The sequence below is a fragment of the Dreissena polymorpha genome, chromosome 1 (genome assembly GCF_020536995.1).
Source record: "Dreissena polymorpha isolate Duluth1 chromosome 1, UMN_Dpol_1.0, whole genome shotgun sequence".
Taxonomy (NCBI): Eukaryota; Metazoa; Mollusca; class Bivalvia; order Myida; family Dreissenidae; genus Dreissena; species Dreissena polymorpha.
This window is the reverse complement of record NC_068355.1, coordinates 53,918,670-53,945,352: the sequence shown is the minus strand read 5'-3', so window position 1 is coordinate 53,945,352 and position 26,683 is coordinate 53,918,670. Positions and strand designations below refer to the sequence as shown.

Genomic DNA, 26,683 nt, shown 5'->3' with positions numbered 1-26,683 from the left:
ACATTGTAGGTGAATTAATTGCGATGTTGTCATTTAAGTGTTAATATTCAATCATCCATTCAGCATATACCCATGAGGTATGTACCTTATTAAATATAATTTGACATTTAATTTAATATAACATCAAGTAATACTAAATGTTAGCCTATACAATTTTCTTAGCCAATAAAAAACATAATGTGCCTCCTTATTAACCACAACATTGACAAACAAAAAAGGGACAATAATGGTGGGACATACACATTGGAGGGGCCACATATTTTAAAAGTGTTGGGAATACAATGGAAGCACCCCCTCCCATAATAGAGGCCCGTAGTTGACGCATGATATGAGTCTGCCCTGCACTTTAAACACTTATCCGTTTTATTTCAATGCACTTGTGTCACTTTTTATACCAAAGTTAGTAATTATAGTATGTATTAAATCATAGTTGCAAAGATCATAAACATTTAACAAAAATACAGAGTAAATACTAATTGATTCCTTATGTGGAACGTGTAAAAAATCTTTGTTGGCAAAATTTGACTTTATATATATGACGATATGTTCTTATTCCAGATGATAATGTGCGGGAATATAAACTCATGCTCAATTAATTGAATATAAGAATTAGCATATGTATAACATAGTTAAAACGCTCGCGTTGTATGCTTTTTCGTATCTCGTACATTATCGCTGTTCTTCGCAAACATTTAAATATCGACTTTTAAATAAATTCAAAATGATTGCATATGGGAAATATGACTTAACCAACGAAAACGCTTTAAACTGTAACTTTTATGTGTAAGTAACGACCCGGACGGACAACATATTAATGAATGACAACATACAAATCAATCGACCAGTGCCCTTTTCAAATATCGTGCAATTCAGCCTGTAATCGATTAACAATCGTTAAGTTTATACGTAAAGAAATTTATTATTGTTATAAATCACGTGATACCAACAGTAAAATACATATAATCATACCATTTACAGTTGTCTTTATTTCGAAAATACATAAAAAAATTTATATACTTTATCCCATAATCCTCTTGTGTATGCTTATCATCCGGGCATTTGAATTGCATCTTGGGAAAAAGAGAAGATGGCCGCTCCCATCTTGAAATGGAAGCGGGTAACAAATACTTCTGGACCAGGACCTAGGCCTCGACATGGCCACAGAGCAGTTGCAATCAAAGACCTGATGGTTGTTTTTGGTGGTGGTAATGAAGGAATCGTCGATGAGCTCCATGTTTACAATACCGGTAAGTTTAAACATTGGGTTTTCGGATGAAGAGTATCCAAGATGGCTGCCTTCAGTGAACGAAATTTGGACAAGTTTTTGCGCAATTTATGACACATTTTATTTTAGTCCCGTTGTCCTTAGCGTTAACAATGTTGAAACTCATTTTATAGCTGTTTTGCATTAAAAATGGCGGTTGTTTGAAGTAGTTTTCTTGTATTCCCATTGTTAGCAAATTTCGCAACTAAATTCAAGATGGCGCTCAAAGATTCGTACCCAGTAAACTTGTACCAAGTAACAACCAAAATTGTGAAGGCATTGCATAATTGTTGAGGAGCAAAAATTTATTGCTTGAATAAGAACCAAAACATTGTTTAAAACATACATAGATATGAACAATCATATAACAATACATGCAGTGTCCGACAAATCCGGAGCCCGGGGGCTACCGAAATTTTTCATCGGGCTACTGAAATTTTCCAGCTGACGACCTCCGGGCTACTATAAATCTATAAGAGCGGTAGCCCGGTTTATTGACAGACATGCGTAGAATAAACATGCTGACCGTGTGTTTGTACACTGTGTATTGCTTATAATCCGATAACAAAGTGCAATCAATTATCCAATCAGTCACCAGTGCAATCAATTATCCAATCAGTCACCGATCACTTGCGGTAATGTTTTAAACAGTAACAGTGTATTTTAATCATCCAATCAGAATCAACATTTGTCGTCTGCTAATAATATAATGAGAGCCGGTTGGATAGTTGGCGCACATGATGCAACATCATTTCGCAGTTTGGAATTCTTTGTTAACCACAACAATGAGCAATAGCGACAACGTTTTTGATGTCGTTAAATATCCAAGGACGCCAAACATTAAATAAATCAAAACAATAGCGGATTCTTCAAAACGGTAAAGAAACCGAAAATGAATATTAATGACAACTTTGTGAATGCGGTTAACACATGCTAATTAGTTTGCATTGTCAATTAATAATTGGATTAATCGACTGTTAATCAATAATCCCATATATGCCCGATTTATATTTTTAAAACCAAATTATGGGTGGGCAGTGATTTTTTTTGCTCAAATTTACAGCCGATTTTCGGCTGCTTCCCAATCGCAAAAAAAACACGTTTTTTCCCAAAAATCTGACCAAAATACTCAAAAAAAGCCCAACTTCCCAAAAAAAAAAAAAAATTGTTTTTTTTTTTTTTTTTTTTAGAAAGAAGTCTCATATAACTTAATTATGATTTCATAAATCTAGGTCTCAACTTTATTTTTTAAACATCTTACAAACAAGGGCTGTTTGTTAAACATGCATGCCCCCCATATGGGCTCTCTGTTGTAGTGAGAGCCATTGTGTGAATATGTTTTTTGTCACTGTGACCTTGACCTACAGTACAGGCAACGTGTACTTTGACAAAAACGCGTGTCTGCGGTGTTCAATTTTCCCGATGGGTGACATTTCGCGGGGGGCGGACACGCTACTGACCGCGGTGTTCGGCGAACACCCAAAATCGCCGCGATTGCACGCTATCATTAACTGGAACACCCGTGATCACCGCAATGCCGCGCGGCCATTGATACATGTAATACCTGTCTGCGATGGTCATTCAAGAGTTTTAAATTTACATGTACAATGTACAAATGAACATAATAAACTACATGTATGTGCAAATGTATGCGTTCTTAAAGTGATATTATGGGCAACTAACAGTATTTGCAATATACAATGTAGGTGTGTATCGTAACCGTTGTTTGTTTTTTGTGTTTTCGCTGGATATACACTTGTTTTTGTTAATGCAGCATCAACATAATTAAACAATATCCAGAAAAGAAAAATAATCCATTTGAATATCAACCGTACTTTCGTTTTGACAACTTACGACAGAAATGAATCGATGTACGATGCGAGTCTAAATGTAGTTTTCATGCAGATTCTTTCATACCACACAATGACACAATTTGGTTTTACGGATCATTTCAGGTTAGAGGGATGGGTGAGTCATGTAACATATCGAAAATAATATAAAATTTTTATAAACAACCGGTAACAAGATGAGTTGTAGATAATTTCAGATACCACATTCATTATAACTTATTGTTTTCACCCGTTTCTTTTCAGCTCAATTCAACAGTAACAAAATGCCCATCACTTTAAATTATCTACAACTCGTCTTGCTTCCAGTGGTTAATAAAAAAATATAATATTCGATATTTTTCATGACAGTTCAGTCCTCTAAGCCGAAATGATCCGTAAAACAAATTTGTGTCTTTGTGTCGTATGAATGAATCTGCACTAAAATGAAATTTAGGTTTACATCGTACCCCTAATCATAACGAAAGTACAATTGATATTCAAATGATTTTTTGATTTTTCCGGGATATCGTTTTAGAATGTTGATGATGCATTCATAGATATAAGTTTATGTAAAGTGACAACACCAAAAAATAACCGACGGTTGCGATAGACACCTATAAACATTGCATATATTGTTATATGCGCATAATATTACGTTAAATACTTACAATATCCTTCGACCAGCATGTACATAAAAATAGACTATATTTACTTGTATTCATTATCGCTTAAAGCGGGTATATACGATTTTTTATATGTGTTTAATTGTAATACATTGATAAAATATGTTACAATAACACAAAATAGGCAAGAAAAATTACACATTAAAGCCGAATTTCATAAAATGCAGCAAAGACAAATTAGCGCCCCGAGTCGATTGTGACGTACATATTTTCCTACAATAACCGAAGCATTCGTCTTTGCATTAGGATCGGAGTTAGTGTTCGTGTGTCGTATGAATAGATATCGTTGCAGGAATTCAAATAAACCGTTAAACTAAGTTTAGATTCACATCGTACATGTATGGTTTACATGCTAGCGAATTCGGCTGCACAGCCGTTTTAAATTTCAGAATTAAATATCTGGCTTATTTCGCATTTTTCGACACGTTCTTCTTAACTTTTATTTTAATTTATATTTAAATATATATATAATAAGTTTATTACACATTTTATATAAATTCATAAATATTTGACAACAACGTATATACCCGCTTTAAATTAAAGGGATCAATAATTTACGTTTATATTTAATTATTTTGTTTTTGCGAACACGATGAACACCGCGGTAGATATAATGGGTCCGCGGTGATTCGCGGTGTCCACCTTATTGAAAACGGCCCCCGCGAATATTTGATCTGAACACCCATCGCGCGGGTCGTTTGGTAAGCGAACACCGTAAAATGAACACCGCGACGAGTGGCGTTTGTCAAAGTACACGTTGCCTGTACTGTAGTGACCTGAAAATCAATAGGGGTCATCTGCCAGTCATGATCAATGTACCTATGAAGTTTCATGATCCTAGCCATAAGCAAACTTGAGTTATCATCCGGACACCATTTTACTATTTCGGGTCACCGTGACCTTGACCTTTGAACTATTGACCTGAAAATCAATAGGGGTCATCTGCGAGTCATGATCAGTCTACCTATCAAGTTTCATGATCCTAGGAATAAGCCTTCTTTAGTTATCATCCGGAAACCATTTTACTATTTCGGGTCACCGTGACCTTGACCTTTGAACTAGTGACCTGAAAATCAATTGGGGTCATCTGCGAGTCCTGATCAATCTACCTATCAAGTTTCATGATCCTAGGCCTAAGCTTTCTTGAGTTATCATCCGGAAACCATTTTACTATTTCGGGTCACTGTGACCTTGACCTTTGACCTAGTGACCTCAAAATCAATAGGGGTCATCTGCGAGTCCTGATCAATCTACCTATCAAGTTTCATGATCCTAGGCCTAAGCATTCTTGAGTTATCATCCGGAAACCATTTTACTATTTCGGGTCACTGTGACCTTGACCTTTGACCTAGTGACCTGAAAATCAATAGGGGTCATTTGCGAGTCATGATCAATCTACCTATCAAGTTTCATGATCCTAGGGCTAAGCGTTCTTGAGTTATCATCCGGAAACCATTTTACTATTTCGGGTCACCTTGACCTTTGACCTAGTGACCTCAAAATCAATAGGGGTCATCTGCGAGTCATGATCAATGTACCTGAAGTTTCATGATCCTAGGCCTAAGCGTTCTTGAGTTATCGTCTGACAACCACCTGGTGGACGGACAGACCGACCGACTGACAGACCGACATGAGCAAAGCAATATACCCCCTCTTCTTCGAAGGGGGGCATAAATATATAACTTGAATTTAGTCATTTTTGTCCATAAATCATTCCCAAACTTGCCACTTTCATTGATTAAAAAAAATCCCAATTTGACCAGACTCCTTTTCTAGAAAACTCCCTGAACATGCACTTAAAAACAATATCACTTCTGTTACTTATAATCCTATTTATAATGCTTATTTTTTCCCAATTTCATGGTTTATCGCGCTATTTTTTCCAATTTCAAGGTTAATCGCGCTAATTTTCCCAATTCAAAAGGCACAGGCTGTAACAAATAAAAGTTAAAAAAATCACTGGTGGGTAATATCGACGATAAGAATCATAAACACAAACGTTTGAAATTTTCTAAAGTGTCAAATGAATTTCGGCATATGGTTCTATTTAAAGATATGATGAAATAAGCTCCCAATCAGGACCGTTGTATTGCAACATGCGTAAATAACCTGCCACGGTTTGCACGCGTTGTGTACAGCTATTTTAGGTTACACAATTCTACGTTTAAGAAATGAATTTCTTTGTCCTGATAATAAGCTCGCGAAAATTGGCGTGGGTGTATTTATTTGTAAATAAAAATTTCGTAGCGGGTACAACATTGAGATCATTTAATTTCCATTAAAAGTTTCGTTGTGAATTTCAACTAAAGTACCGGGGTATCTGGCGAATTATTTGGCATTGACATTTTCTCTTAATAAAATATCATGTAAACACGCTGTATCGTTACCGTTACACTGTATCAGTTCCTTAATAATTGAAACAATTATTGTATATACGTAAATTCGGACAGTACTTTAAGTCGGACACAAGTAAATAAATGATTGAATACTCTTGATTTCTTGAAACTCGGTATTTGTTGTTAAAAAGGGCAATTGCATTGATTAACACCATACGAGTCAATCGTATTGATCATCTAAACGCTTTATATACGTTTACGACTTAACATGCTGTCCGAATTTAAGTACACATACATGTGCACATACATGTAATTTATCTACATGTAGTATATGATTTTCTTTGGTACATTTACATTTAAGTACTCGGAGCCTGTACTGTAACATTAATTTACGATATTGACTGTGTACATCAGACTACTTGCTGTTTTATGTATATGTATGTATACATATTATGTATGTGTAAATGAAGAAATAAAATGAGGATGAAAACCTGCCTCTTATCATTTTGTAGAAAATTTTTATGGGCTACCAAATATTTTTATTGGTAGCCCAGTGGGCTACCTGAAAAATAAGAAATTTGTCGGACACTGACATGGCCCTCACACTATTTTGGGGGAAGGGGTCTGCAGCCCTTAGGAGGGGGAATTTTCGCGGTGTTTCCCTTTTTGGGGGAATTTTTTACTTACTCTCTCATTATTTCATTTGCACATGTTTGCACTATATTCATTGCATTTTTCATAATTTAGTATGTTTTAAAAGATTAAATTGAAATAGAATTGAGATATAATAATCATGAGACTCATCTTCTTTCTATTAAAAAAAAAAAAAATTTTTTTTTTTTTTTTAGGGGGAATTTTTTCCCCCAAAAAGGGAAAAAAGTATACTTTTCAGGTGGGGGACTGCCGCCGAAATTGGGCAGCAGATTTGATAGATTGAGGGCCCTGCAATAGGTGCTACCTAATTTAGGGGCAAAAGCTTTCCTGATAACCGGCATGTATCCTCGATGTCGATTACCATAAATTCGTGACCTTAACATTTAATGTCAATATTTTAATCGCAACATATTAATAACAGCAATAACAAACACTAACCATTTAAAATAATTGCATCCCTCGCTGATTTGTTCCAATATAAATTCAACACTTTGTTTTTAAAAGTCTTAAATATATACTTTTTTACATCAGTGTAAAGCCTTAGTCCATGTAAACGGACTCCCAGAACCTTTGATAATTTTTGCTATGGCGGCTCTGGCAGTCCATATGCACCCCTTCATAAACATGGGTGCAGTTCAGCGCAGCGAATCCGTGCGGTTCACTAAACAGAGTTACAGACGTCGTTCGAGACAAATTGAGGAAAATAATTAATAAACTTCATAACCATGTTAAATTTACCTGAATGGAAACCTATGGATGTTATCCTTTGAATGCATCCGATAAAAACACAACAATGTTTCAACACACTTTTCTCGCTGACATTGTTATGTTTAAATTTGAAACAGTGTATTCTGTATTGAATACCACATCGTTATCGACTTTTTGGCACCAACACATAACACGACGTACAAAATATTGGTGTAAAGCGACCTGACCTATATTGGGTCAATTTTCCAATATGGCGGATACAGCGTACAAAACAAAACCTTAGTCAATACAAATCAATTATTTCTTGCTTTATTATTTCTTGCTTTAATGGTACCATTTGGATGAGTTTGTGGTTTAGATAGGTAAATTTTAATAAGCTCTTGCAGTTTCAGTGTTCATTTACCTTTGACTTGTTGATAACATTTTGCACCCATGGACAAGAAAGAGCGCATTGCAACTCTCAGTCTAAGCTGAGAGTTGAATTATTGCAACTATGTTAAGCGTCAGTCATTTTGTTTTGCTTCCCTTGTTTTGCAGGTATGACGTCATACAACAATTCATGGAAAGTTTGAGCAATTATGCAAAATAAACTTATTGTAAACAGGCAATGTTCGTTTTTGGTGCTTATGTGAGTAAAAGAAAAGTCCAAAAATTATTTAATTAATAACAATTAAATATTTACATATGTACATCGTTAATTGCATTTAAAAAATCGCTATTCTTCAATTATTCAATGTGGACAGAAGAATTTCCTAAGACCCTGTCACGTAAAGAATGTTCAGGCACTCTGTATATTTTGGAGACTTAAGTGGCGGACACATTCTCTTTCTTAACAGCTTTGTAAGCATTTATCAAGGCATTGGGCCAATAAAACCTATACGTCTTCCGACAAGGCTTAGGGATGGCCTTATAAAAAAAAAAAGAAAAATCAGCTTTATTTTCAAGTTCTAAGAGACGCACAATAAAATCTTACTACCAGTCACATGACATAAACAAAATCCGCGAATCTAGGGTAGTTGCGAATTTCGGTGAGTTGACAATATTTTAACAAATGTATGGACACTATTGTGTTAAAATATAATTGTGTCAATAAAAAAAATATGCATCCAAAAATTAAATCTTATATTTTGGTAGATGGAAAAGTGTTTCACATGTGCCAAGCTTTTGGATCAAATGCCTTATAATTGTGTGCTTTTTTAAGCCTCTGGAATTCAAAGCTGGTTCTGTGGCTGCGGTGTAGTGGGTGTGGTTACCGCTAAGCCACTGGGAGGTCTTGGCAGGGCTTCCGCTGTCGCTCGCCAAATTCGCCAATGGCTAAAATTTAGCAATTTCGGCGAATAAAAAATCGACTGGCGAAAATGTTAGGCGAACATTTTTTTTCCTGTCATGTGCCATCCCAGATTTTAAACTCTTTAAACCGTAGACTGTGCTGTAATAAATCATCGTGTTATTGGAAATGCAGTCTGCATCAATACCGGTCATCGAGACAAAGGAAAGTGTCTGGTGTGAAAACAAAACAATGTTGTAACTGTACATCTTATCAGCTTAAATAAACAATTAAATCTGTTTTGAGACTGCTGCCGATTTAAAACTATTTGAGTAAAAGCAGTTAGCGAATAATAAACCCATTAAAGAGGTCATTAAACATTTACAGTTGACTTGTTTGTAATTAATTTCGTCATAATTTGTTAAAATGCTTTACGTAATACTGCATCTAATTGCAAAATTTCCATGTGAATTACATCCGGTAGTGGGTCAAGATTTTATCGTGGAGTAGTACATCACTGTTAGCTAAACGATGCCAACCAACTTTCTCAAAACTCCAGAATGTGCTGACTGATAAATAACATGGTGTATTTCACGCCTGACTGATTAACCACCCGTGGCATTTTAAGTGCCACAGGGCTATGATTAGCGAAAATCGTAAATTAAAATCACATAGTAAATTAATGAAAAAACTTATATTGACTTGAGTTGTTTGCAATAGTATTACATTTTAATTAATTTTACCAATGACATAAGTTGCGCTACAATTACATATACCAAGGCAAGTGCTCTAAATTCTAATACAGCAACGTATAAAACAAATATACGTTTCTTGTCTACTTCTAGACTTGCATCAGGCTGTCCAAAATGCTTGGCTCAAACTTTGGCTACAGTTTCTAAAGTTTGGCTACAAAAAAATCTATTTGGCGAAAATGTTGGCAGGCTTTTTCCGCTCCATTTTGGGAAAACGCCACACTGGAATTTTGGGAATTTCGCGTCGTGAAAACCCCCATTTTGGGAAAAAAAATAATCGCAAAATTGGCTCAATTGGGAAAAATTATCGCATGTAAATTATTTAAAATAGTGTTTCTTATATTTCAAAGAAGCCGTTAACTGGTCAATAACGACTATTTTGATAACTTATTATTAAAATTTTACAAAATATTATGAACATGTGTGATTAGTGCAGGTTTTTTAATCTGAATTTGGGGAAAGGGCTTGGCCTTTTTGAGGTGAAAAAAATCGCGGGAAGCGCAGGATTTTGAGGATAAAAAGTTAAGTCTTAAATAATCATTAACATATTTTACAGTTCTTAAAACAAATTCAAGGCAACAGATAATTTAATTATGCAATACTTTCTATTTTCTACACCAGATCAGGTCAACTTATATATTTAAAGGGTAAAAAAAAAAAAAAAAAAAAAAAAATTTTTATTTATTTTTTTTTTTTTGAATTGGGATTTTTTTTTTCAATTGGGAAAAAAACAACCAGATTTGCATTGGGAATGGGGCCGAATTTCGGACCCGTGGCATAGGGCGGAAAAAGCCTGGTTGGCTACAGAAATTTTTGAGCCAGGGGGAGCCCTTCTCGGTATTGATCCCTTAAGTGGGTGTGTTCTTTAGATCACCTTAAAGAAACCAAGAAGAAGTACAAGTACTGATCCCAGACATTCCAAAAGTATTTAAAAGCCACAGGACATTTGGTATGGGGATTTCGGTATTTCTACACACCCGGAATTAATTGTGGCCACAAATAAATAAGAACGAGCATTTTGTATCTACAAAAATCTAAGTAATCATACCACATCTAGCGTTGAAATTTTGGCTTTTGCTATAAGGAATACTGATTGTTAAGGTGTTAACTTTATTTTACGAAATACTTAACGAAATTTTCGTTGATTTTGAGCGTTATAGTGACTTTAATGCCTACTTTGAGCTCTGTTTTTCTGTAATGCAAGGCTAGGGCCCCTTCATCCAAGGTTAATTAAAAAAAACTAGTCTACCATTCTTGAAACTGCATTTATGACTCTTAATAAATCATGGTCAGAATGGTCATCTTGACAATATGAAGGCCATTAATTTAATCTTAGTACATTGGAATAAAAAATTAAGTTACATTACCGTGTTAAATCTTTGGCTATTGGTTTAATTGAACTTACGCAAGCACTTAAGAGCTATTTAGGCCCTCTTGTTTACATATCATAAACATATTTCCTATTTATTAACAAGTTTGCACCTTTGTGGAATTCTTTACCTTATCAGAAAAGATCTAGTATTATATTATAAAGGTACAGCATTCTGATAAAAAAGGCAGAGCCTGAGAGCCAGGGCCGTTTTTGGCTTATATTATTGCCTTTATTGTGTCATATTTTTAATGGCAAAAAGTATCTTTTTCCCCTAACCCAGTTCCATTTGATGGTTTGAGTTTAACATGCTTGAAAAAGAGTTTATATTGAAATTAAAGAGAAGAAAAAACAGCATGAAGTTTTATTTTATGCTTTCCGTTGGTTTATAGAGAATTATCCATTAATTAAAACTGATAATTTCACTGTTTCAAACAATGAAAATTATCAGTGAAAATTATTGATAATTTTCATTGTTTACTGTGTAATGACGTAATTTTTTGACGAAATGACGTCATTATCCCAGCAAAATTCTTTAGTTTAACTCTTTAACAATTTATATAAACGGTGATAAAAGGCATTAAATAAAAAAAAAAATTTGTTGGATTCGGTGGAATATCGATTTTAATTCACTCGTGATCATAGAAAATATTTAAAAAGGAATGTTATACAGTGGTTTGTGTGTGGTTTCACCCAAGCATTTATTGTACATTCTTAAACATTGGTCGGTTCATATCACACTGTGTCCTACTTGGTTTGTTTTGAATATGTAATATTACATTAGGAATAAGATACATGTATTTCACTAAATGAATAGACAAATCGTTTACATTTGGCACATGTGTTTTATGACTGTCATGATTTAAGAACGTTGACAAGCTGAACTCAATATCAGATAATTCACTAAAATATTGTTGCAATCACAGTGGCCAAATTTATCTCAGAACGCGCTATAACAGTTATATACTATGATTGGCTTTCGCCACTGCGTGAAAATATTATTTTCTATGATCACTCCAGAATTAAAATCGATAATCCCTGAATCCACCAAATATCCTCTATTTAATATCCAATGAATTTTTCTAGTCCAGCACTTGTAACTAAGGTATTTAAGCACAGTCTTCATTAGCCTTTTAATTATGGCAAAAGTATATTTCAACAGAGTTTCACCTTTTTTTGGCTAGTTCAGGTTGGGGGATGGAATAAAGAAGCAGAGTGCAACTCCCTGTTATTTCACTCTAGATCTTTACATATGTAAGTTTCCCAACACCAAATATGGAAGCATTTTTTGCCTGGCAAGAAGTATTAACTATTGCAAGCTTATGAGATTTTATTGTTTGCAGCAACAAACCAGTGGTTTGTGCCTGCTGTGAGAGGTGACATTCCACCAGGATGTGCAGCCTATGGCTTTGTGTGTGATGGCACGCGTATACTGGTGTTTGGTGGGATGGTGGAGTATGGCAAGTATTCCAATGAGCTATATGAGCTCCAGGCCAGCCGCTGGGAATGGAAACGCCTCAAACCAAAACACCCACGAACCGGTCAACCTCCCTGTCCTAGATTGGGTAAGCTCTCTTTGTTTGTCTTGATAAATAGTCATGTTCATAACTTTAGCAAGGCCACAGCGTTTTTTTTCCCCAAAGGGGAAAGGTACCTGTTGGGAATTTGAGTCGTGAAATCTTCAAATTGGGAAAAATCGAGTCGCGAAATCTATGAATTGGGAAAAATTTGAGTCGCAAAATTGATGAATTGGGAATCTTTAAAATGCATCTTATCTATCATTAAGTGCTATATTCTGCATCACAAAGCATTTTAAGCGCTAGGTTTTAACAGAAAAACTACTAGTGATGATATTTTGACAATCATATCATGTCATGTGAAAATTGTGTTATTGCCACTTCAGTAGGAATGTGCCTGTCAATGGAAAAAAATTATCTTCTAGTGATAGGCATAATCACTGAGTTTGCATAAAAATAATATTAATAATTTTGTTTAAGTCCTTAAAAGTCTCACAAGCCCTGCAATGTTTTATGTGAGTTAAATTAAAAACTTTAAAAAACAATAAAAAAAACAACAACAATGGTAGTGCTGCAACAATACGCCAAAAACCGTATTGCAATATATTGTCAGTTCAAAAACCCGTATTGCAATATATCGCAATATATTGCTTACTTGTACCAAAATTATAACTTGCCAATTACCTGATAATCCCGTATATTCCAGTTTTAAAGCAAATTCTGGTATATATTTACTATAAATGTGCTAAAAAATAACAAGAAACACAAACATTCGCAAATTTTCTTGAGTATCAAATACATTTTGGCATTTGTTACTATTTAAAGATGTGATGAAATAACGTCCAAGCGGGGCGTTTTTTTCCACTGAACACGCGTAATTCACCTGACGTGATGTTCCCGTTTTTATACAACACAAAATACACCCATACTTTCCATGCCACGTTCTACATGTCTGTATAATTTTCGCGCGCTTTTTATTGAGACAAAGGATAAAGCACTTTTTATTTGACGCTATAATTTTTTATTGTCGCATTAGCATTAAAATTTGGAAGCGTAATTCCGAAGTTCGGAATACAAATTTAATAATGCTCAATTCAGAATCGAACAAAACATTTACAGCTGTGCGCAATTAATTCAACAATAATCTGTTCAAAAGCATCGAACGAATGCTCCGATGTAACAACGCTACTCCGTATAATACACTTTCAGAATGCTATTTTTACGGAATTTTTTCTTTACACTGCTTTGTTTTGTTTACCTTGTTATCATTATTTCGAATGGCTTTTCTGGACGAAATGTGAATGAATTTTTGTAAAATGTTCGTACCGGTATGATGAAAATCGTATCGCAATACAATATGCGTATTGCGATATATACCGATAAACCGGTATATTGTTGCAGCACTAAACAATGGAACTTGGACTGGTTTGAAATCTTTCAACAATAGACAGTTAGAATAGCCATACATAACCAAAATGAGTTTTTAGAGTGGAATGCTTTAACAACTATTTTCAAAGGTAAGTCTTATATTTTGTTCTGATTTTTCTTTCAAATCATCAAATAAGATATTAAGATCATCTGCCATAAAATGCTAATGTATATGTTGTAAATGACTGTAGTATTTTACACACATGTCTCAATATTTATAATTTTATGTTAAATTTTTATTTGTTTACATCCGTATCCGAATAGTTTCTGTCCGGATTTGACACTTAAAAAACTATACATAGATCTTAAATAATATGAGCATTTAACTCGATACGCTTATGTTGTTTTTTTAAATGTCAACAAAAATGAGTGTTGAGAAAGTTAATTGATGTAAGGAAGACTGGTCTATACGATGAAATTGTTTCACGGGAAAAATCAATCACTCGGCGCAGTTATGTAATCCAGTCAGATTTTACACAACGGTTAGAGTTGCGCCCCTTTGAAAAGTTTTGTTTACTTTCTACAACGATGTCCGGCGAAAATAAATGACCGAAAATGTAAGGCTCGACGATTTCAAAAGATATTTCCAGCGAAAATAAAAGGCACTGGCGATTAGGAACGGCACCTAGGATCGTTGGGAACGGTAGATATGGAGATTGGGAAAGGTCCGGTGCTAAAATTGGAAAGCCTCCGGTAGGTTTTGGGAAAGGTACTAGTTAAAGAAGGAAAAAAAACGCTGGGCCAACTATGAAACCATATCTGTTTTGTATTGCCTTGCCAATGTAATTTTTCTTACTCATATTCAGGCCTTTTTTCAGTCGTTTGATGAGATTAATTACAAGAATTAAATGGTAGCCCATTTATACATACAGAAGTTTAATTGCCTTATCTGTCAATTTGATTATTTGAAAATTTGTAAATATGAAGATGCAATTATGTTTGAAAAACAGATTTTCAAAATAACAATTGTTTACCGGTAAGCTTCTCAAAATGAAGGCTTTTGAATATGCATGCTTTGACAATAAAAATAGGGCCGAACCAATTTTCATTATTAAATTAAACTTGTCTTTGTTGTTCTACTTTGTAAGTTGTAGTGTTTGTTTTTCAGGACACAGTTTTACCCTACTTGGAAATAGAGTTTATCTGTTTGGTGGTCTGGCAAATGATAGTGAGGATCCGAAAAACAATATTCCAAGGTGAGAGGGATTTGTACTATTTACTATCCCCAGCCAAAGGCAGAGGGATATAGAATTGGCATTGTCCGTCTGTCTGTCATATACTTTTCTGGGATATATCTCAGAAACTAAAACAGATATCATCATGAAACTTCATGCATGGATAGATATCAATTAGAAGAGGTGCCATGCACAAGATTCATAACCCTAGGCTACACTTTCTTAAATGGGAGTTATTGCCCTTTGTTTGTGTGATGTAACTTTTTCGGGGCTCTATCTGAGATACCATACAAGATTTCAATATGTAACTGTATGGGTGTTTTGGTAAAAAAGGAGAAGTGCAACTGAGGAGAATTGCCTTAAACAAAAACAAAAACCATACACTTTCCTAAAGAAGAGTTATTGCCCTTTGTTCTTCTTGTATGATGTAACTTTTCAGTGCTATGTATTAGAAACCTTACCAGATTTCATCCTGAAACTTCATGGATGTTTATAATGAGGAGAACTGAAATGCAGAAAACAATAACCCCTTTTTATTAAAGATAAGATTTTTAGTATTATATTGAATATCATGGGATTTGTGCCCATCCAAAAACAAAATTTATTTGGTGGGGGGATATCAATTCAACAAATTTGCTTGTTGCATTTGCAATGTTGGTAATGACTCTTTAAGCCAAAGCCTTATAGGGAAAAAAATACAACAGTTCAATTATATATCGTTTGGTTGACTAGTTCACACTATATATCATATTGTTTGAATCATCATAGTTAAATTACTCTTCATGGGTTTCAGGTACTTGAATGACATCGTCATCCTGGAGCTGAAGCCCAATTCTAACAACCTTCAGTGGGACAACCCCCTGACAGTCGGGACCTCCCCTCCACCCAGGGAGTCTCACACGGCTGTGGGGTACTGTGAGAAAGATGGGCGCAGACCCAGGCTTATTATATACGGTGGAATGAGTGGCTGTCGGCTCGGCGACTTATGGCAGCTAGAGATTGGTATGGAGATAATTTAACCCTTTCAGTGTTGGAACCGAATTTTGAAGGCCTTTGCAAACAGTTTGGATCCAGATGAGACGCTTCAGAACGTGGCGTCTCATCAGGATCCAACCTGTTTGCTATTCTGATAGTATTCTTTGAAAAAAATCGAAGAAAATGCTAATTTTAGAAATTCAGCAGACGACATTTTAGCAGATGACAAATTTCCCAGCATGCAAAGGGTTAACCCTTTACCACTTAGATATTTTGACGTGTTTGTAGTCCCTTTAAAAGTTAAATTTAATTAAAGACCTTTCTTACTAGATTCTAATTTTAAAGGCTTTATTTCCAACCCTGATACTGATGAGCAGCAAACAGTATTAAACCTGAACAGACTGCGGTTTACTTGAAGGCTGTTCTGGTTTTATGCTGTTTGCACATCGCCATGTTCACTTTGCTTTTGAGTGGGAAAGGGATAATAATGTTAACACTCATTTGAATGGCCCTCTGAAAATAAAGCCTATTGGTGTAACTGTGTAAATCTATTAAGAAGAAAAAATATTTGAATAGTGTGTTGCTCTTATTTAAAATTATTGACTTTTATAATCTAAGAATATGAGACAAATAGACAAAAAATGTTATATTGGCTACCATTTTGCATCTAAATTTGGCTCTTTTCCAAATGGTGACATTGAAGATTTTTCCTTTTAACAAAATGTTCACAAAAATGGTCGTTTAAAATAATTTTACAAACATAAATTTGGCATATTATTAAACAAATATGTTTAGCATTCTGTTTTACTTAAAAACAATTTAATAATGTTATATTTTAATATATTTTTTTCCATTCAGTTTATGCTTAATATATTAGCACTGTTAATGTATGATGTGGCAGTTTAAAAAAGGTAGAACAAAACTCTACTTGCAGACACAATGACATGGACCAAGCCTTCTGTCAACGGACTTCCTCCTCTGCCCCGGAGTCTTCACTCTGCCACAGTGATAGGGAACCGGATGTTTGTGTTTGGAGGCTGGGTACCACTGGTTATGGATGATGTAAAGTTCGCCACACATGAAAAGGAGTGGAAGTGTACAAACACGTTAGCAAGTCTCAACTTAGGTTTGTAACTTAATTTTGAATTATGAAATTCTTTCAAAGATATCACCTAATCATAGAATGGTCTATGAAAATGAAGACATGTTTCAAGTATGTTCATATACTTGGCCATAAACGAAACTCTTTCTCGCTTAAAAACTAATTTCAAAGGTATTGCCAGTAACTTGCAGATTCTTTAGGCTGTTTGCTGCTCATTAGTTACTTAAGATTGGAAGCCTTTAAAACTTTAACCTTGTAAAACAGGTCTTAAATTTGATTTCTTGAAAGGAAACAAATGTGTCAAAGTGCATATCTGAGTGGTTACGGGTTAACAATATTGAACTGCTAAAAAAAGTAACTTTTATTCTGTGCAATAGAATGTTATGTATGAATGCTAGTGTTTGCCATGTTCAGACTCGATGACCTGGGAGCCTCTTGCCATGGAGGTTTTCGAGGACGCCCTGCCACGGGCTCGCGCAGGCCACTGTTCGGTCTCTATACACACCCGCCTCTACATCTGGAGTGGTAGGGACGGCTATAGGAAGGCTTGGAACAATCAGGTAAGCTACCAGTGTTATAGTGTGGCTCTGGAACAACCAGGTAACAGCCAGTGATGGGTGGCTCTTATCGAGATAGGCTTGTGTTATTTCATCATGATTAAAGGTTTTCCTTGGTAAATGATTTTGCATAAGAAGGATATTCACAAACTGTTCAGTATTGTTTAAGAGTTTTGAACAATGATCTGTGTGATATTTCTGAGTGATTTATTTATTTTATATGCTCCAAATGTCATTGATTTTGTTGTAAATTTCAGGTGTGCTTTAAGGACCTGTGGTTTTTAGAAACTGGTATGTACAATTATGTCTTAACATATATTTATTCAAATTAATTCACTTCTGTAACAGCTGCAGCATGTAACAAATTTTAAAGTTTTGTTTTATTTTAATTATGACCTTTGATATACATCTTTACTAGTGTTTTTCCCAGGCCATTTTAGCGTGGCGAAAAGCCACGCCGCCCTCACGAAAGCCACTCTGCCCTTTTCAAAGGCAAATTTCGCCACGCGCCCTTATCAATAACATCTTTATTGCCTTATGACCTAACTTGGTCCGCAAAATCAGCGTCCTTGTCTGTGACGCTCCGACTGTGCTTGATTTACTCGAGAGACGTCAACATCTAATCGACTATAGTAATTGAGCAGATTTAATCTATTACAGTGCTCGATTTATAGGTAGGTCTCACTGACTGCTCCAAAGCTGTGAATTAGTCATGCGTGAATAACCCAGTGTCAGTATCAATCGATAATGCCAGGGGCTATGTTATACCAAGCGCCCCTTTTCGTGGCAATTGTGCATTGCATGCATTATTCAGTTATATCAAAACATATATTTCTACGCATAATTACATTTAAAAACACAAACAAATTTATTCTTTATCGTTTTCGTCTTTAAGATAATTAGATCTAATTATTGAAATAATTACTGAGACGTATACTAATTAAACAAAATGCGAATCGCGTATACGATTTAACGTTGCTATGCGCACCTGTCGCTTACATCATTTGACATTTTAACAACATGGCGGACTATACAGAATTAAATTGTGACTCGGCAAAAATGGCAAATAACGTCGTAAACGATCGAATTAACGATGGAGGTTATACATTAAGAAGGAATTGATGAAATGTCTGTGATAATCAACGATGCATACAAATGTTTTAGATAGCAACAACATTATTAATTTATTTGTAATCTACTCGGTGGATGTATGTCACGGAAACGAGTGTTTGCATATTGTAAGCGATCAATTTACTCGCAATGTTATTTTAAACATCTGGCAAAATTATTGTTAGAAAATGGGATAAGACAAACATGGTTTCATTTATATGTTAGTGGATCTGGGTATAATCAGATTCATATGCATATATTGCTTTATTATGTTTGTCGTGCTGTACAGTTTATTGAAACAGCATGGAACTTAAATGTACACTGCAAGATAAATATATAAATATAAATCATAGTAAGTTAAATACATCAATTACCATTAAATGTGCTTGTTTATATGCCATGGGTTTTTTTTACAACTGCTTCTGATGCGAGTACATGTTTCCCCGTAATTCAGGTATTCAGGGAACGGTTTTGCCCTTTTTTGCCTTAACTGCGCGCTAAAATGCCCTTTTTGAAAGTAATGCGCCATGCCCCTTTGCCCTCCTGGGAAAAACACTATTTACATTTTTATTGCAGCATTACATGTATGCTTCAACTGCAGACTCACACAAACATATCAATGTGTGTTGTAATCTACTCATGTTCATTTTTACTCAAACAGAAAAGCCACCAGCACCGACCCGAGTTCAGCTGGTAAGGGCCAGTACAAATGCCCTGGAGGTCTGCTGGGGGGCGGTCCCCACGGCAGATGCCTACCTTCTGCAGCTCCAGAAGTACGACCTGCCTCCTGTCCAGACCCCCACCCCGACATCCACGCCCACTACCAACCCCCTGGTCAAGGCCCTGCCTGCACAGCAGATGCCACAGCCACAGCTGCAGTCTCCGGTCATGACCCAGGGAACGCCCGTTGCACAAGTGGTCAGGCAAGCCGTACCAGGTAAAGAGTTCACATTTGTATTAACCTTTTCCCACTCAGAAACAAACTTTAAAGCATTTGAAGTCCTTTAGAAAATCAAAATGAATCTTAATATATTCAAGTTTGAAAGGCTTTATATCCAACCCTAAGATACTGATGAGCAGCAAACAGCATAAAACCTGAACAGACTGCGAGTTACTCGTATGCTGTTCTGGATTTATGCTGTTTGCGTATAGCCATTTACACTTTGCTTCTGAGTGGGAGAGGGTTAACAAAATATCTTTCTTTGTGAATGTTAATTATCAAAATATGCTACTTGCCCTGTAGGACTTGAACTATCGATTGGAAATCCCTGCTACCCCTTACTTCTGCATTTTTCTTTACAAAAATATAATGCTTAGCATAATGATTATTATGTGTTTTTTATAGACTATTATATACTATAAAGTGAAAAGTAAAGATAGAATAGACATACTTTCAAAAATCTGTCTAAGGCTATAAATACAAACTGTATCAAACTAAAAAGACATCTTTTAGGTCTTAACACTGTCACTTTTATTCTGTCAATGCGACTGCAAGATCTCCATTCTTTTTTCGATTCTTGTGGCCCTGTCAAACCATGCAATTTTCTGTCCCTAAAGGAACACAGATTGTACGAACTGTAGCTGGGCATTTAGCTGCAGGCATCTCCCCTCACGCCATCAAAGGTATTAGTCGCACGTCTGCATCAACTGTCCTCCTGTCATACTTGTGCATGGTTCATTCTCTCTGCAATAGTGATGCTTTAGTGTGCATGGTCATTTGGTTCTCTTAAATGAAAAACTGGCCTTACTGCATGTGCTTTAAGTCTCATACCCGATTAGTATGTGCTGACACTTTCTGCTTTTATGGAACATTATAATTGAAGGAAGGCATCTCAGCGAAAATTAAGTCTACATGGAAAATATGAGTCGTGTTCTGAGAAAACGGGGCTTAATGCAGTCCGCACAGGCTAATCAGGGACGACACTTTCCACTTTTATGACATTTTTCGTTTAAATGAAGCATCTTCTTAGCAAAAATCCAATTTTGGCGAAGTGTCGTCCCTGATTAGCCTGTGCAGACTGCACAGGCTAATCTGGGACGACCCTTTTCACCCAAGCATTAAGCCCAGTTTTCACAGAATGAGGCTTGTTGGATTTAAGTTTTCGCGAACATCATTTGTGGGAATAAATTAGTGGGAAGTAGTTTTGGCCCTGTAGTTGTTTACTTTTGTCAAGTTAAGTCAAATAATATTTATATGTAGCCATTATATTAGTCTTCAAAATTCACAACCGCCTGTTCACAAATATCGGAATAGAATTGGGCAAACAATAAAAATCTGTTATTTTTACCGGCCTGGGGTATAAAATATGTCCTGAAATAAGGGAATAAAATTAAAAAAAAACTCTTATACTAAAAAAACATTGAACATTTCAACAATCTTTAACAACCAATAATAGTTTGTTTGCAACCGTATTTTTCTTGAACTCACCTGAGCCATTTTGCTCATGGTGAGCTTTTGTTATTGCTATTTGTCTGTCGTGCGTTATGCTTCGTTCTTTGTCAACATTTGCCTTGTTTACACAAGGGCCCACATTTATTGTCCGATCTTTTTGAAACTTGGTCAGAAGATGTGTCCCAATGATATCTTTGACGAGTTCGAAAATGGTTCTGGTCGATTGAATAACATGGCCGCCAGGGGTGTGGCACTTTTCTTTTTATGGCTTTAATACAACCATCTTAACACTCTAGAGCCAACATTTATTTTCTGATCTTTATGAACTTTGGTTAGAAGATTTGTCCCAATGATATCTTGGATGAGTTCGAAAATGGTTTCGGTTTGTTGAAAAACATGGCCACCAGGGGGCGTGGCATTTTTCTTTAAATGGCTATAATACAACCAGCTTAACACTAGAGCCTTCATTTATTGTCTTATCTTTATGAAATTTAGTTAGGAGATTTGTCCCAATGATATCTTGGATAATTTTGAAAATGGTTCGTGTTGTAGAAAAACACGGCCACAAGGGGGCGGGGCATTTTTTCTTACCGTATTTTACCATGCATAGCGCGCAGTTTTTTACCTTCAAATTTCAAAATAAAAATTCAGTGCGCGTAATACATTGACACAACGCTTTTCTGGTTGCTAAATTGCAAAAAATCCATTTCACAATCGTAAATCTTCACAATTGCCGCCATTTTTTTATTGCAGAAAACTACACCCTATAATGTTATAGACTGAAGGGGCCGTTGTCGAAACAACAAATAGCGGGAAAGGGTAGGAATGAACGAGGTAGTAACAGTTTTGACAAAAATTAAAAGATGAAAAAAATGTGTTTGTTGGTGTTTTCACTCTTCTTCATTGATTGTTTATAAAACAAAATCGAGGTATATCGATCCCCACGTCGTCGGGGTATTGTTTGTTAAAGTTTTTGTTGTCATGAAAACTCATTGATTTACAACGCAAAACGTCTTATTTGAACTGACGCTAATTATTTCTCATATTTCTCAACTTCGCTTTTGCTTTATTTTGATAATTTAATCCAAAGTTTAATGTTAGCAATTCCGTAAATTTGCACTCTATGTGAATTGACAGTTTGACGTCATCAAAGGAAAGCCGCTTCCTGTCTGAAGCAATAAAGCGACAAGTTTCTCGCCGACAAAATTGGTTTCCTTTGTCTAGCAATCAACATGCCGAACCAATCGTGTGTTTGTTCCTCAGTGGCAATCGTCCAATTAAATACTAGCACGTGCAAAGCTCCGCCTTCAAACCTTTTGCAGAGAACGGAGGTGGAGTTTAACGGTTAATTGAGCAAGTGTTTTACGAAAGTTGAGTTCCGATTTGCCGAAATTACTCGACCCTAAGCATTGAAAAGACGAATACATTATCAATGATTTTCCAATCTCTGCATATAATATGCTACCGTGCGAGTATACTACGTAGGTTACAAACCAACAATAGAGATATAGACTCGTTTTATTTTCTTTCAATAGAGACAAACAAATGATATTTGTCTAATGGTTTTACGCCGATAACGCCAACTGTATGGAATTGAGCGTTCGGGGGTATTGTTTGTCTCACTATAAATACTAATCAACTAGACGCAGTGAAGGCGCGAAAATACCGGGTCAAACTGGATTTAATGGGGGAGCATCTCTTAATGGGGAAATATTTTAAGTTGATGAGAAACAAAATGGGATCCACGGACGATTTGCGTAAAATTGGACATTGCGATGTTGCGGGTCTGCAGAAGACTATGTCATACGATGTTGTGAGCGGCAGGTAATGAAAATATTACACTGTTCAAATGTGAGGAATAGGTAATAGTGGTCGAATTTAACGCGCAGGGGTCTTGAAAAAACACGCGCAGTGCGCGGCAATAAGGACATATACGGTGTTCTGGAGAGAATAATCTTAAAAATTGTCGAAAATATAGTGCTATGCAACCCATGCTCCTGATCGTTTAAACGCTCCCTACTTTAAAACAAAAAATTAAGCGCCCGAAATACTTAGATTAAATGATTGCGCAATAAGGAATGGTGGCCATTTTCGGCCCAATTTTCAGGTTTTTGGTCTTGAATTCTTTTTTTTCTCCATTTTGGCTTTAAAAAATCGCATGCGCGTTATACATGGGAGCGCGCTATACATGGTAAAATACGGTATATGGCTTTAGTTAAACCTTGTTAACACTCTCGATCCCACATTTATTGTCCTATAATCATGAAACTTGGTTAGAAGATTTGCCCCAATTATATCTTGGATGAGTTTGAAAATGGCTCAGAGTGGTTGAAACATTGTTTTAAGGGGGCGGACATTTTTTCCTTAAATGGCTATAGGAAAACCCTGTTATTACTCTTAATGCCACATTTATTATCTGATCACCATGAATCTTGGTCAGAAGATTTGTTCCTATGATATCTTGGACTAGTTTGAAAATGGTTCAGGTTGTTTGAAAAACATGGCCAGTAGGGTGCAGGTCATTTTACCATAAATAGCTGTAGTCAAACATTGTTAAGACTCTAGAGGCCACAATTATTTTCTTATCTATATGAAAATTGGTCAGAATATTTGTCTCAACGATATTCTGAATGAATGTTTAAAAACATGGCACCTAGGGACTGGGACTTATAATTTTCTTGCATGGCTTTAGTAAAATCTTGTTAACAAACTAAAGGTCACATTTATAGTTCAGTCTTTATTGTTACTTGGCCTGAACATTCACTCAATTATATCTTGGATTTGTTCGAAAATGGTTCTTGTTTGTTGAAAAGCATGCCGCCAGGGGGCGGGGGGTGGGGGGGCATTTTACCACTGATTTTAGCACTCTTTAAGTCACATTTATAGTTCAATCTTCATGAAACTTGGTCAGACCATTTGTTCTAATGATATCATGGGCTGCAAAGAATAGGCCAGTTCCTTTGTATCTCAGGTGAGCGAGCGACTTTGGGCCTTCATGTTAAATTAGCAAAATGTCATCCAGCACATAGTCTTGACAAATCCAATTGAGTCCTATTGTGATATTCCAACTTGTCAGAGAGAAATGAGTGTCTTGTCTGATATTAAAGGAACTGAAATGATTTAGTTGGTACTTACACATTGTCTTCTGTATACAGATGCCTGGCAACAAGTGCCTAGTAAATAAGCATGTTGTATTTTGTTATGATTTGTGACCCTTTTAAATAAATCTGTAAAAATATGCTGAGCTTCACCAATTTTTATAACAATCCAGAAACCCCCAATGTCTCTTAGTTTTTTCAATCTCAACAAGTTATGGAATTTCATAAATATGAAGCAAAACCTTGAAAATACATTGATATTAAGAAATGAAAAGCAAAAAAGTGCTAAGCAATCGTAACTACGGTAAACTACCGGTATTTGATCTTAGTTTTTTCCTCATGAAATCATGGAGGGATACACAGTATTGTCAATGTTTATTATAATAATTAAAATGTTGAATTTGATGATTTGTGGAAGATTAGCTTTTAATGTTATAATTTTTTTCATAGTATTTATACAGTTTTAAAGAGTGTTAGATTGTTATTTGTGTGAAGAATTTTATTTCAATTAGGTTTGCTTGTATCAATTGATTGAATGTTTTACAAACATGTAGTTGGTTTAATTATACTGCCTGCAAATGAAAATGAATCGTTCATGATAAGATGACAATGTTAGTTTAGCTTAACGTTCTGGTTTCTCTTATTACAGGGATGAGAATGCCATTATTTACTTTATCTGCTCATAAGAATGTGTTTTGCTTTTTCGATTTTTTGGGTGTGTGCATTGAGTAGTGTGTCATAAAATTTCAGACAAACTGATAATCTGACATACTGCTGAATGCAAAATTGTATTTTTAGCTCGACTATTATATATGAAATATATATAGTGGAGCTATCCTACTCACCCCAGCGTCGGCGTCTGCATTAGCGTGCAAATGTTAAAGTTTTCGTACTACCCCAATTATTTTCATTGTCCCTTGACATATTGCTTTCATATTTTGCATACTTGTTTACCAACATGACCCCAACCTATAAACAAGAGCAGACAAATCTATCAAGCATTTTGTCATAATTATGGCCCCTTTTCCACTTAGAATATGCAGCAAATGTTAAAGTTTGCGTACTACCCAGAATATTTTCAATGTCCCTTGACATATTGCTTTCATATTTTGCATACTTGTTTACCAACACGACCCCAATCTACAAACAAGAGCAGACAACTGTATCAAGCATTTTGACAGAATTATGGCCACTTTTATACTTAGATAATTGAACATTTTGCTTAAATTGCCATAACTTCTTTATTTATGATCAGATTTTATTAATACTTTGACAAAACAACACTTACCTGAATACCACCCAAACAAAACTCCACGCCCCAACCCAGAATCCCTGCCAGGGGTGGCAAAATCAAATGTCCGAGTTGCCCGAGTCGTACATTTGCTTGTCTGGGCAACTGATTTTTTTCAATTAAGTGGTCCGTGGACAACCAGTCGGGTCGAGGAATACAAACAAATACATTGTATTAAAGCCAAAATTAAGTTTTACAAAACCGGATGTTGACACGCGATTATTTGCGGAGCAATCAAGCTAAAATACGGTCACTCTCCTGCGCAGTGATCTCCCTTATTCTATAAGAGACCAGGAGCATGCGGTATTTTCAACATTTGGCCCGACTGTTAGACAGTGTACAGACTGGTTTCTTTATTTTTACAATCAGACGGAAATAAAAGTATGGAACTGAGATAATCAAAACACGGTCTAAATGTACCTTGTTATTCAGACAACTTTAATGTTAAAGATCGAACTGATGAGATCCACATATTGGACTAGTTCAATTTGTTAAGATTACGATCAGAGCTCCAGATAATTTTTTAAGATGCAGAGTATTTCACTCATGACTTTTTTAGCTGTTGAGTAAAATACAAAATCAAAGCCTTTTCCGGGAGTATTTAAAATACTCCAGCAAAAGTTTTTGATCTTGTATTTTTATTAATTTTTTATACATGAACATGCATAAAACATGTTTTAATAATAAAGAATATCTACTGTTGTTTACATAAACATGCATTTTAAAATGGCTGATCAAATAATTCGAATGGGGCACTGTTGGTCCAACTGATAATTGCACAAAATGCGTATGCCCATTTTTATGATGTTTTTTTTTCAGTCATCAAAAGTATAATTATGTGTAACACATGTTTAAATAATACTAGCTTTGCAATATTAAAAGTATGAGAAAGGTTTATATTGTTTATAATATACTGCTATAATGAATGTACCATGGAAATACAACTATACCTAAAACAAGAAAATTATCCTTATTTTGATTTATTCCACATTATTTTACATTAATCAATAAATGCGTTTATAATTTATATAAACATTAACGGACAAGTGTAGTAGTTCAGCAACGGACAAGTTAAATTTCCTAAATGGTTGTCAGTGGACAAGTATTTTTTTTTGAGATTTCGCCACCCCTGCCTGCCCCACCCCCCCACCCCCCCCTCAAAATTTTTTTTAATGC

The 26,683-nt window shown here is 35.4% G+C and overlaps 1 protein-coding gene across 2 annotated transcripts in view; it reads left to right on the top strand.

The window, feature by feature from the left end:
- The first annotated feature begins 1,069 nt into the window (after window positions 1–1,069).
- LOC127881207 (host cell factor 1-like) overlaps window positions 1,070–26,683 on the top strand; it is a 63,239-nt gene continuing 37,625 nt past the window's right edge. Inside the window, exons 1-9 of one of the 2 annotated variants that reach the window (XM_052428922.1) lie at window positions 1,070–1,247; window positions 12,206–12,427; window positions 14,916–15,003; window positions 15,776–15,984; window positions 16,892–17,083; window positions 17,474–17,619; window positions 17,874–17,907; window positions 19,388–19,663; window positions 20,284–20,349. In XM_052428922.1, the coding sequence (XP_052284882.1) occupies window positions 1,088–1,247; window positions 12,206–12,427; window positions 14,916–15,003; window positions 15,776–15,984; window positions 16,892–17,083; window positions 17,474–17,619; window positions 17,874–17,907; window positions 19,388–19,663; window positions 20,284–20,349 (1,393 nt within the window). In that variant the 5' untranslated portion in view covers window positions 1,070–1,087. The remainder of the gene's footprint in view (window positions 1,248–12,205; window positions 12,428–14,915; window positions 15,004–15,775; window positions 15,985–16,891; window positions 17,084–17,473; window positions 17,620–17,873; window positions 17,908–19,387; window positions 19,664–20,283; window positions 20,350–26,683) is intronic. The other variant, XM_052428928.1, reaches the window with a different exon arrangement.